The sequence below is a fragment of the Anser brachyrhynchus genome (assembly GCF_964034855.1).
Source record: "Anser brachyrhynchus genome assembly, chromosome: 20".
NCBI classification, from domain to species: domain Eukaryota; kingdom Metazoa; phylum Chordata; class Aves; order Anseriformes; family Anatidae; genus Anser; species Anser brachyrhynchus.
In genome coordinates this window covers 11360045-11373835 of record NC_137713.1, presented here as the reverse complement: position 1 = coordinate 11373835, position 13791 = coordinate 11360045, and the positions used below count along the sequence as shown (strand labels likewise).

The following is a 13791-nucleotide window of genomic DNA, read 5'->3' as shown; positions in this document are numbered from 1 at the left end:
CTGTTGCTGCTGGAACTTACAGCTACTGGCATTCCCATCCTTGACCTTCACCAGTCTCATTTTCTTGATACTAGGTAGGTTTGGTTTGCCTGACATAGCAGCTGTGACTCTTGCAGTGGCTTCAGCAGGCTTTTACTACAAGTTAAAAATGTTCAGGAAATTCCTCATTCTCTTTATGATGAGAACGATCTGAAGCAGCATTTTGGCAGCTCCACTGATGGAGCAAACTTTCCATCCAATTTTGAACTTAAATATCTTTGCATGTAAGGTATAGTCCTGCATCCTTTATCATGTTCTTATATCTGCCACGAGTGCATGGAAGCAAGCTCTTCCACAACTTGCTAGCCTTTTGCTCCTTAAGAGCCATTTTTTCAAAAACGTTTTTGAAAAAAAAAAAGAGGAGTTGACTCTGAGATGTGCTTTGCAAGGATTTCTTGAAGATTGAGCAGTGCTGGAAATACAGCCAGAGGTTTTTCCTATCGTGCTTGGGCGATATGAAAAATTCCAATTCCCTGATCCTACTTCTTTCTATTCTGGTATAAATGCTGATATAATTTGAACAGGTTCCTTTCACAAACTACTCTTGTATTTTTCTTACTTGTTTTCTAGCATTAGTCAGAATGCTGTCTCTTAGATGGTAGCTCGAGCGCAGCAATTGTTACAGCTTTTCAAAATGGTCCTTACGATGCTGGTGATGGATTACTCCTGTATTGTAACCTTCAGTTCAGGCCTTTTAACCAGCACACTTGCAAAACAACAGGAAACTGAAAACTTTTCTCGGTAAACATTCTCCTAGTTTGAAGTTTTTTCTTTACTGAGTTTTCAGCTTTAATGAATAATCATTGCTTCAAACCAGGTTTTTACTTAAGGAGATTGCTTGATAGAACCACGCTGATTTGTCAGCTGCATATTACTTCTTCCTCAGAAGAAAGCTTTCTGAAAGTCTTTTTTTCTTTTTTTTTTTGAAGCATAACGTGATATTAGATTGGCTTTCACCACGCTTACAGTTACTGAATTCTCGCAGGGTGGTTAAGTCTTTCTGCCTTTTAGGGTCTTTTCAACCACTCATCTACTTGATTCTTTTATTTCAGATCTTTTCCTCTGTGCTTTCAAAGTCTTCCGTTGAAGCATGCTTTTGGTAGTGTAAACATCTGTACTGGAAGGTGCCCTCGGGTTTTCTCCTGGACATCTGGCTGTGTTAGGATAGTCAGAGGAATCTTAAAGTTGTGTACGTGACTATTGCAGGTGCATTTTTTTTAGACTACTAGCAGCTATGATGCTGCTTCTAATAAGTGGACAGTTGTACTAGTAGAAATTTGGTTTATCTTGGTTATTCTGCTTTCAGAATGAACATACTTGCTCACGTGTGCACATACCTAATCCAAATTTGGAGGCTTGAACTTGTTACGTGACACCGGTAGAACAATCTAGCAAAGACATCACCAAAATACCTCGATTTCCTGTAATGCGAGATATGTATGTGTATATATACACAGTGGTGTACTGCCTCAGGTACGTATCTGAGGCTGAAAGTTCACCAGTGTCCCTCAGTAAATTCTTAGAATTTCGGAGAATGGACCTTTAAAACTATTTACGTGATGGAGTTGAAATGCTGTAATAGTTTTAAACAGTTGCAGAACTGTTTTGCACTAGATGATGGAGCATTCACCATCTGTTACAGAGGCCATCTCTTTTGGTTAAAAGTCCGTCTGTGGTCTATTAAACTCCAGTTTGATTCTCAGGGCAAACAATCACCAAATGTTTATTGGCCTACTGCCTGATGAAACTAATTTCACCCAAAAGCTTGTTTAAAAGCTTAATTCAAGTCTTTATGACAGTGACACTGAATTTCAGAGAAGCTTGACAGGTTTCCGGGTCATCCAAAAGTTATTATCTAGCATGGGATCAACTAAAATACACGCTTGTGATCAGACATTGTGCCTTTACTCAGGAGTAGAGTTTATTATTTAACCTGCTGGTAATTTAAGGAGTCCTTTGAGTATTAGGCTGTAGATGAAATATGATGTTTCTGTTGAGCCTTAGGATCTGAAGATACGTAAGGATTATGAGCCCAGTCCCATTGAGACAATACAGTGTATTGTTTGGAGGGTGTTGCATCCAAATACTCACTTACAGTTATTGCTCCCAATAATACTTCCCAAGAGCAAGCTTAAGAAGTAAATATGTGTGCTATGAGCCCTGGCACGCATAGGTGCAGACTCTGGGGCCGTCAGTAAGGTATGATTCAGCTACCACTTGTAGAAGAGCCTTGGCAGAGGCACGGTGGAGCTGTGGCACAGCTCGTGGCAGGGATGGGCTGGCCTGAGCTTTCCCAGGGGTTGTTCCGCAGAAGCTGCTGCGGAAACGGAACGGGTGAGACCCTCAGGCTGGTTCTCTGGCGTGTTCTCTCCCAGGGCTGGTTTGAAGCTCAGCACTTCTTGGCTCCTGCATAATCCTTTGCGTTTTCTTCTTTTAGTCCAAACTAGGGGCTAAAATACAGTGCTCAAAGAAACAGGCTTTGGAGTCGGAGGGACTCTGCTCACAATAGATGTAAAGAGCGTACAGACGTGGTCGCTGATACTTGGTCTCATTTCCAAGCCTGAAAAAACGTGTCACGGCCCATGATCGCTGTGATGGCTTAGCAAGGTAACTGCGCTGTCTACCAGAGCAACTCGTGCAGTGAAGACTCGAATTCAAAAGCTTTGTGCGGTGCTTTTAAGAAGTTCTGCAAATATATGATGTTTCTTCCAGTAACTCTAGCTGTGACTCCTGGCAGCAGCGAGTAAGATGAGTAAGCCCCTTCTCATAGCTAAAGCTGGCTGAAGTTCGTAAGCCTCTGTTTTGATGTTGAACATGTACAATTTTCTTGGCCTTTATAGGAAGCTGTGGGCGCTCCACATGGTGGAAGTTGGTCTAAGTAACTAAGAGAAAATGTTGCAGCTTTGGGCTCCGGAGTTTGGCACCTTGTCCAGTTTAGCTGCTTCCTCTCTTCCCTTAAGCAACGCAGTGGTGGATTTGGGCAAGCATGCCCTAGTTCCAATTTAATTTTAATCTAAAACTTATTTTAAAGCAGCCACATTACTTCTGTTGACAATCTGAGAGAATAATCTTATGTGAACACTGTTGCCGGGTTCTGAGAAATACAAGAAGACGACTAGGGCTGCAGTGGTTGATATCAGCAGAGTCTGGCTTTCCCGTGCTCATCATATCCTGTAAGGATATGAATTCTAGCAGTACAGGGAGGTCTCTGAGATTAGACCTTGCTGGACAAGCCTTTTTGCAAAGAAATGCAAAAGAAATAAGCAGGAGAGACTCAGGGTAGGAGGAGATGATGTGATGCCGCCAAATTCAGTTGTGGGGATTTGGTTGTCTCAGGCAAGGATCAACAGGGAGATGCTACGTCCAGTCCTAGATGGCGACTTCAATATCACCCCTGGCTGTGCTGAATATCAGGTCCGTGTCAGAAGTGCTGATCAGGGTTATATTGATGTCTTCTCCAGGAAAGGGCTGGATGATCAGCTTGGTAAAATACCGAGGCTTTTTGGGTTGCATCAGTTCTCTCCTCCTTGCTGCATTTACTTAACCCGGGCCTGTGTGCAGGGAGGATGAGTTTGAAATGTTGTCCATTCCTGCTGAGTTGAGGGGAGAGGGAGCTCAGGGCTTATTCTCGGGAACAGACTGAAGTCTCTGAACCTTCCCTTAACCTGGCTGTCCATCCCTTTGCCATTAAAAGGGGGTCCCCACCACTGGTTCCTGCCAAACACCCCCCTTGCTATGAACCAGCTGTTCACAGTCTCTTGGAGAGCTGATCAGGGAACAGATCAAGCTAAAACTGCGTTTGTCCACCCTCCCCCACAAGGTTAGAGGCTGCACAAGGAGACAGGAGCACCATCAGGTCAAGAAGTAAGAGGAGTCTGATCAGATCTCTGCTGGATTTCAGTGGCAGAGTAGCGGAAGCAGCGTGCTCTAGATGCTGTGTGATTTCTTGTTAGCTGTGCATGTCTTCACACTGTTTAATTTCTAGCTGCTGCAGCTGTTACGGCATCTGCTGTCACTTTAGTTCCCGGCTGGCTCGCTGTCCTTGGAGGTGCAGGGGACTTTGGGGTGCTGTCACACTTCCCTGGGGCCCTGCTGCATGGTGACCAGTTCCAGGCAGGGTGGTTGTGCCCGTTATCGTTGTAGCAGGTGAAGGCTGCTTCTGTGAACAGGCTTTTTTTCCCCCCCCTCTTGGGTTCATGCTAATTGGCAGGAAGGAGGCCTGATACCTGAAGTTTGATTTCCCTTGAAAGTGTTAATAAAAATACCAGCCCAAAGCTTCTGGTGGAGATGTGCTGGGTTTGGACAGCCAGGCCACACGGATGCGTAAATGCTACTGCGTGAGTGACACCACGAGGCTTCTCAAATCCCTCTTATTCTTACGCTGATTTCTGAAGTGATTTTTAATCCTTCAGACATATTGGTCTCTAAGCACTTTTTTCAAAGAAGAAAATAACCTAACTCAAGCAGTTTGGGTAATAATAGTACTTAGTGCTTAACGAACACTGTAGAATTAATCCTTCTGGGCCAATAAATTTAAACAAAATTGTGTTGATCTTGGCTGGGGAGTGGGAAATGATGTGAAATCAGCTTTCCTGCGGGTGTGGAGTAGTGGCTGCCTTGCTTAGCTGATTACTGTGGCTCTGTCACAGCCAGGGGAGATGGTGTGGGTGATGTTGGTGAACCCCTGAAGCTTGGGTTCAAACAGAGCCCAGCGTTTTGGTTCTTTTCCACCATTGCAGCTGCGCTGTCGATCAGATGTTGTTCTCCAGGCTTGGTCAGACCTCCTGAGGAGCAGGAATAGGTCTCCTTGGTCTTGAGGAAGAGTCAGGTCAGCAGTAACTGCTTAGGGCCAGGAGAACCTACTGGTGCCCTGTCCTGCTCCCTCCCATGCCCCATCCCTTGGGGTCAGTGCAGATGTCCCACACTGCTGTGCAGGGCTACCTTGTTACCTGGAGAAATCTTAAGGCCACCCCAGAACGATTCAGACAGAGCTGAGCAGTACAAATAGATCCCCTGTGGAAAAAACTGCTTCAAGGTAGCCAGAGTCCCTTGGGTGACCATGGCCTTTACTCAGACGTGTGGGCTCCCAGAGTCAAGTGACGAGCGACGCGCGTGGGCATTCCAATCTTGGTGTTGTGTTTGTGCCAACAGGGAAAAGCAGCACTGAGATGGAGATCCTTAATAATTTTGTTACCCCTTATTATGTTTTGTGTGTCAGCTATTGCAGGCTGAAATTGATCGTTTGATTTACTTCTTGTCTTCAGGTTACAAGCTGATCGGAAGCCATTCTGGGGTGAAGCTCTGTCGGTGGACAAAGGTATGCTTTTTTCTCAGCTCATAAATAAATAAAAAGATAAAGCGAGAGACCTATTCAGGTATTACAACGTACAGGTGAAATACCCTTTAAAAATGTGATATTACCTGCAAGAAAACATTCTGTCTTACAGGCTGTAGTTCTGCATTTCAAGCTATTAAAAACTCGCTGCTAAGAGTGAGAACATGACTGTGGCAAAGAGCTGGGAACATCATTTTCTGTTGTTGTTTTTCCCATTTCTGCTGTCTGCTAAAATATCTCCTACCTACTAAAATATACGGCAGGAGCAGAACGCCACGGGAAAGTGGGAAGGTTTCATCATAGGTGTGAGGTCTTTTGAAACAAAGATGACAGTCCATTGCTACGTTCAAACGAGTGCACAAGGGCACTCATTAAACCTGTTGTTCTGTGACTAACGCATCTGATTTGTAAGAGGCAATGCTCCTCCACTATTTTGCAACACTTGCCAAGGTCTAGATAGCAAAGTAACCGTCACTAGGAGTTTTTTAAATTTAGTCTTTGGGGGTGTGTGTATCTATAGCTGTACATCATATACATGTGGATATATATATGTGTGTGTGTATGCATATATAGGTGGAAAAAAATCATCCCCCAAGTCCTGTAGTTGTAGGCTATGTAAGCCATTAGCTTGTCAAGTAGTTTGTTTGCAGGCTTAAAACTTTTCCCAGTGGAGGTGCAGAGCCCTATAGAACAAACATCAGCTGCTTCAGTATGTTTGTTTCAGCTGTCCTCTGCAGGTCCCTGAGAAGTGGTTTGCAGCTCTGAAGTTGAAAGCTGGCCTGTAATGGTATACATTTGAGGAGTAACATTGATTTTAACGTGCTCCAGCCTTCAGCATTCGCAGGATGATAAACCGGGAATCAGCATCTCATCAAAATGCCAGCGCATCTTTAATTCTTGAGCTGTGGCAGCGATCGGTTCCTTGGTCTCTCAGCTCTCTTTTTGCTGCATGATTAACTTTGTTTATTTTTGAAAAGAGCTCTTTGAATGGCAATCACCTAAGTGGGTGGCTGCAGTGAGGTTTTTATTGAAATGGCTGGTATCAATGAACTGTCTTATCAAAAGACTTGTTCTTGTGAACAGCTTTAAAGAGCCCACCGTTGTATTGTCATGAATATTTGAGACATACTGATCCCAGTGATGCTTCTGCTGTTTACTCTTGCAAATATTTCTCTTCTATCATTTTTAGCGTCAGAGAAGGCCACGAAATGTTTAAAGAAAAACTTGTCAGACTTCAATGCTGTGACTGAGAGAAAACCAGAGAACCTATTTTTATTAAAGAACTGAAATTTAATGCAGCACTGTAAAGCCATTTCACAAAATAAATAGCAGCTCTGTGTGCTTAGATAGTACCATACTATTTTTAGCTTAAGCAGGAATTGAACATAAAGCCTTCTAATAAATTGAGCTGAAATTGGTTACAGGCAGTGGCTTTGACTCAGATTCACACCAATATGTGAGTGTCTTCAGGAGGTTTGTTCCAGATTTGTATCAGTGGAAAGCAGGAGCCAGGGCTACAAGGAATAGTATTAAGCAGCGCTCCACAGTGATATCTCAGATTAAAATGATTGTGTCTGTCGTATTCTGGAAAAGAGCATAAACCCTGCAAATTTAAGGAAGGGTCCAATTTGCCTGTTTTATGAAATCCATAATACAACTTGCTCTCCTAGAACTTGTGAGTCTCCTGAAACCTCTGTCATTTGAGGGATGGGTAGAATAAACAAGATTTTCTATTTTGTTTAATCTTCCAGCAATGCTGTACATATGTTAGGCATTACCTATTCTTTCCCTAGTGCTCAGTGGAAACTTTCTCTTGGATCACTAGGACACTTCAGGTAGAGGAAGACAGATTAAAAGTTATTATGTTATATTTCAAATTTTCTCTGGAGAGTGGTAAAGATCCTTTCTCATTTATTATTATTTAACTGAGATAATGAAAGACAGTCTTTGCTCCAAGCAACTTGCATGCTAAATAGGAGACAAATTCCAGTGGGAAGGCTGCTGCAGCTCTGTGAAGGAACGTGCGATGTCCTGCTGGAGCCAATGACTGGTGTGAATGAGGGTTTATAAGGTCAGGATATTTATTTAATTTAGTGCTAGAAGAAATGCTTTACTAGACAAATGGAAAGAATTGAGTGTTTCATAGTGCAGCCTTTAAATTGATCCTTGTTACTCTTTATTGGGCTCTTGCAATAATATTTCTTACAGCTTAAGTGGCTTTACCTGCTTTCTTCTGTTGGCTGGTTCAGTTAAAAGGTTCAGTGGAGCACACTTATGCTTTGGTGCTGCAAGTGAGAAGATGCCGACTGTCTGGGTAGATCCTTACAGAAACAAGGCATTTATGGTGTCGAGTTTAAAGCTGTGAGAGAGGAAACCTACACAATCAGACTGTATGCTGATGTGCTTATTAGGAATTTCTTAAAACAGACTGCGTCTGTCATTATTCTGACCTGTTGCATAGCTGTGACCTGGCTCGCCATACCCATCACAGGTGGCTGAACACCAAATTTACTAGTGATTGAAAACTGCAGGTATGCCCAGGGAGCAGACTTTACATCTTTACACTTGGTTTGGTTACAGATAGCGTGTTTCAACTTTCTCAGTATTTGTGTCTTTTTCTGCTTTCAGTCGATGCTTCGAGGCCGAGGCGGCTGCTACAAGCACACGTTTTATGGAATTGAGAGCCATCGCTGCATGGAAGCCACGCCGAGCCTTGCTTGTGCCAACAAATGTGTGTTTTGCTGGAGGTAAAATACTGTTGCAGTTTTACTTTGGGGGGAGATCACCTAGTCATGTATTACAGTCTTTCTGTGCTATTGCACGTGGGGAGAGGAATGCTGTACTGTGAACAGCAATGCAAGAAACAGGGCAATAGCTACGTAAGAGGGATGTCTGTTTGTCCACGGTGCTAATCCTGTGCCCTGCTCCGCTCAACTGTGTGGGCCAGCTGGGCTTTATTCTGCACCACTCCGTCCCTGTCCTTATCCTCAAACATAGGGCAGTGTCATTCATGTGTCCTTTTCCACTTGGAAGTGTGAGGAGGAGGAGTGAGGAAGGGAGCTGTGCTCACCCCTGCCTTCATGCCTCTGCCTGCACTCCTCTTCGGAGAGCTGTGGAGCCCATGGCTTGGGACTGGTAGGACCTGAGGTAGGTGGGTGGGAGACTCCATTTCCTAGAGGCTGAATAAGATCTGATGGCTCCCCAGCACTACCTTCCCTGGAGCAGGGTCCTCTGCAGCCATGTCTTGGGCCCCAGCAAGTTCAGACCATCTGGTGGAAGGAGAAATCAGGGAGACAGGAGATGGGCTCTTCTCCGTCTGCTGCCCACAAGTCCCTCTGCACTCTGCTCTGAAAGGGTTGGCAAGAGCCAGCACTTGACAGCGGTATGGTTCCCTCTTGAGGTCACTGTATGGGACTGGCTCGTGGTGCTTTGGAGCGCATGGACAGGCCCTCATGTTGTGCAAAGCCACCAAGGTGCTAAATATTTTGTTTTCTTTGAAACTGGATTCTTTTTCTTACCTTCACCCTGCAATTCACATTCTCAGTGAGTGAAAAGTGATGATTTCATAACTGTTGCCTTTCTAAAACAGTAGTTAATAAATGATTTTCCATTTTAGTTAGTAAAGTGACCTTTTTCTCAAAGGAATTACTTCACTGTCATTTCTCTGAAGGAAATGAGCTTTGCCTGGATCTGAACTGTCAGCTCCTCTAGCACTGCTAACTCACCAAAATGCCTGCATTTCAGAGGGAGTTTTTTGCCAGGCTGGGGGAGTGCAGGAGGGGATCGGTGAGACTGAGGAGCTCAGCAGAAATAAAAGCAATGACGTGAAAGTGTACTGAGTGGGAGGACACAGAGGTTATTCTTTGAGCTCTTTTGTCTTCTGCCTTGCTAGCTATTTCAAACCATGGGGGCTGCACGTCCTCTGCTATTTGTATACCCTAGGGGGCTGGCTGCCAGCAGCAGCTATTCCATCCCTAAGCCTGGGTGTCCAACGTACCAGTATTTCCATGCCGAAACAGCCGCATTTCTGAGTACTGTTTCCTGTCCCTCATAGTCATCAAGTTTTAATAATGCAAACATGTCAAGAGAATATTTAAATGACAGCATCCATGCAAAAGTGCTGCTGAAACTTTGAATGCACTTTGAAGCTGCCTTCCATATTAGTATTAAGTATAAGCATCAGATACCACTTGTCCTGTTAAGTTTGCATTTGGGAGCCTATTCCAGAATGTTAATTGGTGCTCTTGATCGGCTTTCATTGTATCCTGGCTTGAAAGGACAGCAAATGGCATGTTTAATGTGCAAGTATCTCCACTTTTCTTCAGAGCCTGTAATAACAATCTTATGTCTGCAACGGAAAATGTACTGCTTATTCCTTTTTTCCAAGTATCAGCTAGCAGTGGTGCATTTAGTTCTGCAGTGGTGGCTGTACTGCTAGGAGGAAGATTGCCATGCGTATTATTGTCCCTCTGTCCCTACACAGAAGGTACATCATAAACAGCAAATAGAAAGCAATAACATCACCAAAACATAGTGTTTCGTTCCTAGTATTGCACTGCAGACCATTTAATGCTGTTCCCCTTCAAAATGACCCAACTCTGGTATTTCTTAGCAGCGGTACCCCAGCCTATGTCTAGAGTATGGGGCTGAACTGGAGAGGTCAAACAAGTGTAAATTAGGATAAATTGCAAAGTGTGATACCTTCCATGTGACTCATCGTTCTGGAGGTGTCATTTGGCACTTTGAGAAGAATCCTGGAAACATGTAGCTCTAATCATACTGAGTGCTGGAATGCTTATTTTGCTAATGGTAACAACCTGAATGCAAGCAAATAGCTTTCCAGAGGACTGTGCCGAAAAACTTTCTCATTCACCTTCAGTGGGCGAAATGGGTTGCAGTTGTTGGACTTGTCCACGTGGACAGCAGCTGTTTGTTCGTCTCCAACCTCTGGATTTGAAGACTTAAGGTTCAGTTTGCATCTCATCTCACGGCTCATTTTATGTACACCTTAAGCTTGACATAAACCAGAACTGTCACTGAAAGTAGCTTTCTCCCCAGCTTTGGCAGCGCTTTCAGACCCTGTGCTTGTGCTGCTACAATCCTTCCCGTGGCTGCGAGCTGCGCCAGGTCCGGTCAGTTGGATGAAAGGGGAATTCCTCGTCCACTTCCATCGTTACCTGTTGCGTGTTGACACAGTTCACAAATATCCGGCAATATCTACACACTTCTTACTTTAAACCCACCACTCCTTGCAGATGCTTAATTACGTGAGGCTGAATGCAGAATTACAGGCACCAGTGGCTGGGTAGTATAAATATATTACCTTCTTATTAGCAGTTACCATCTGTACTGTTGGAGACGTAGGAAACGATAGTTTTGATCTACAGTTGGCAAAATGTTTTTAATACAGGTTTTATGCTTTGCTGGCCTTGTTGTGCAGCTCTGTGCACTAAGCTGCAGATAAGACTGCTGTGATTTTTTTTTTCCTTGATCCCTTTCAGGATTTTGACATTTGTAGAGGCTGCCAGTACTTCCAGCTGCATAACTCACTGCGGCTCTCCCAGGATCACTGAGGAAAAGGCCGAGGAGCCTGTTTGTTTTCTCTTCCTCACTTTGGCAAGAAATGCTGTAGTTCAGCAGCGTTCCTTGGGAATTGGATGTCATTGCAGCTGGCTGGTCATGACTGATGCGTTCTGGCCCCAGACCAGGCATCGCGGGTGGAGCCAACCCCCAAACACTTGGACGGTTGGGCTGCCTTATAAAAGATGCAGCTTGACTGTGCTCTAGAGACCTTCCTCCTCCTGGTCGGTGGGCAGCCTGCCTGTGCCCCCCTGCTGGGCTGGCCGCTGGCCCTTGCTTCCATTCCCCTCTTGTGGCCGGTGGTTTGTTGGTGCAGGTTCGCCATGTGGCAGGTCGTTCGTTTGTCTGTTGTTCCCCCGCAAGGCAGCAGTCACGCGGCGTTGCAATAAAAGCAAGAGGGGGTAAAAAATACAAAAACCAAACCCAACAAATGTTAGTTACGGCAACATCCCTAACTCATAACTCTCCCTACAGAACTAGTCCGTCACTATCCATTATTGCACTCGGTTGGTCTCGCTGCTTGTAGTGTCTCTTTAGCTTAATTGTCTAAATGGAAATGTGCAAATGACCAAATCTCTTAATCAATTAGAGCAAGTGTGGGGACTGAGGCTTTCTGACACTCTGTACTGCGGCACAACCACCAGGCAAACCTGATTTGATTATGTCCTCTGGCTGAGCGTCTAAAACACGATCAATTTTTGTGGAGCGATGGAACAGCTAAATAAGATTTAAATTAATAGGCTTTATTTTGCATCTGAGGAGGAGGCAAACCAGACAGAATAAAATATCCCATAAAGAAATGTGTTCATATTTCTTCTTTTGTAGCTTTATATTGTTTGTACCTGTACTTGAAGGCTCCAGCTTTAACTTGTACAGTAGGCAACAGCTGAAACTGTTTGGACTGTCTGAATATGCGTGGACAAAAGCCAGTGATCACAGTAAGCCCTGCAAAATGAAGAGATTAAAAAAACATAATATTAATCTTCTACAGGAGAGGTGCTTGAAAACTGAAAACAGATCAAAACAAAGTTTATTTTCCTTAAAGAACTACTCCAGAGGTGAAGTTTGTTAGGGAAATATGAAATATGATATCAAAGGAGCTGACAGCAATGCAGATTTGTAAAATACGTTTGGAACCTGAGCCTGGAAGTTCAGGAAACCTTTTGGCATCTCCAGCCACCTGTCCTTGCTTCAATAAAGCGAGACTCTTCTCCCAGCAAAAGTATAATTCTCCTATTTTTGTTTACAGAATTGTAGTAGTATATGGTGACGTGTTCATCCTTTTCGGTATTATTTTTTTCACTGGTTTATTTACCTGGAGGTAACCACGTAAATGGAAGGGGAGGGGCAGATGTCAGAATATAGCTGGCTCATCCTTGGTAAAATCTGAACCAATGTCACAAGTAATTTCTGAACACAAAGATTTTTACATTAGATGGAGCAGAGAATGTTTCTCTTGGTGCTTTTATGTGCTGCTCTGCCAGCACTGCAGTCGCCTGTTAGGGATTTTTCTTGTGGAAACGCTTTGGTGGGGTCCGCCGGGTGAGGTGGGAGCAAGCCCCTGGGTCTCGCTTGGTTGGGGGCTTCTGTGCCGGCACACGGGAGCACTGGGGCTCTGCTGAGGCACTGTCGGTGCCTTTGGTGCTTGTTGTTAGAGCAGGATGGAGTCGTGTCAGTTGCTCTTTGCTGCACTAAAGACCGCACTGCGAAGCGTGGTCCTTGGTAATGGTTGGATGCTGGTTTGCCAAATCCAGGCATGGAAGCATGGAGGTAAAGTCACTGTAAATGACCTCGAGGTCAGTAAAACCCCGGTGTGGCATCTACCGGGGAGGGCTCCCAGCTCACGCTGTGCAGTGAGGAGCATTTTCATTGCCATTGTTATGTAAAAGGATCACAGGGGAACAAAAAATAGCCTGCCAGCACTTCCTGGGGCTGAAGTCTGTGCTTTTCATCTCGCAGCCGCATGCATTTTTGGGTTCTTGGACTTGTTGCTGGCTTTTGTAGCTGCCATTGCCAATCTGTATTTATGGCATTAGTAGTGACTATAACCAGATCACTGGCTATGAAATGCTTACGTATGTCTTGTTAGGTATCGTAGGTGACTTGGTAGCCAGTTACAGCAATGAGTAACTTGATGGAGTGATCACGGGCTCTGAAAGCGACCCTGCACATCCAGAGGGGCTAACTTTGGGATGGTTTCTTGCGTTGTGCTGAGCACGGTGCCTGTTCCTGCTGGGAAGGAACAAAATACCCTGACACAGCCCCTGGCAGGCCTCTGGGAGGTGCTCAGCAGCACCGGCTGTTCCATCAACTGTGCCCTGCTTATAAAAGGTGAGCGTTTCTGAGATCTGAGGGGTGGGGTGTAATTCTTCAGCATGGCACGTCTTCTGTCCTTAAGACTTCGGAAATGTGAGTTCAAAAAGGGGATTTGTCTAGAGCCTTGTGAAGTTCAGTCCCCTCTGTTTGGGGTAGCTGGCAAATCCAACCTCATCTAAAGCAGTCACTGTTGTTAGTGCCACAAGTTGCTGGCAGTTGTTGTAACGTGCCTAATCTCAAGCAAAATGACACCTTGTGATTCGGCAGCACGTTGAGGGGGGAGCATCAGCACTCCCCAGGAGCCGGGGGGAGGTCAGCTGCAGCGCACTCCTGGGGAAGCGCTCTGAGCTGCTGGATTTGGGATGAAAAAATAAATCAACCATGGCTTTTTCAGCTGTTTCTGAAAAATCATTTTTTACCGAAATTGATTTTAAAACATGGAAGTCCAAGTTTTCTTTGTAAAATACTCACTATTTTGTCACTGTTAAAATGAGTTTTCTTTGGATATTTAGAGATCCAAA

The 13791-nt window shown here is 44.6% G+C and overlaps 1 protein-coding gene across 6 annotated transcripts in view; it reads left to right on the top strand.

Moving 5' to 3' along the window:
* TYW1B (tRNA-yW synthesizing protein 1 homolog B) overlaps window positions 1-13791 on the top strand; it is a gene marked incomplete at its 5' end in the record, with an annotated part of 108178 nt that overhangs the window by 28860 nt on the left and 65527 nt on the right. For all 6 annotated transcript variants that reach the window (XM_080562857.1, XM_080562858.1, XM_080562859.1 and 3 more), the window contains 2 exons: window positions 5304-5356; window positions 8003-8121. In XM_080562857.1, the coding sequence (XP_080418983.1) occupies window positions 5304-5356; window positions 8003-8121 (172 nt within the window). The remainder of the gene's footprint in view (window positions 1-5303; window positions 5357-8002; window positions 8122-13791) is intronic.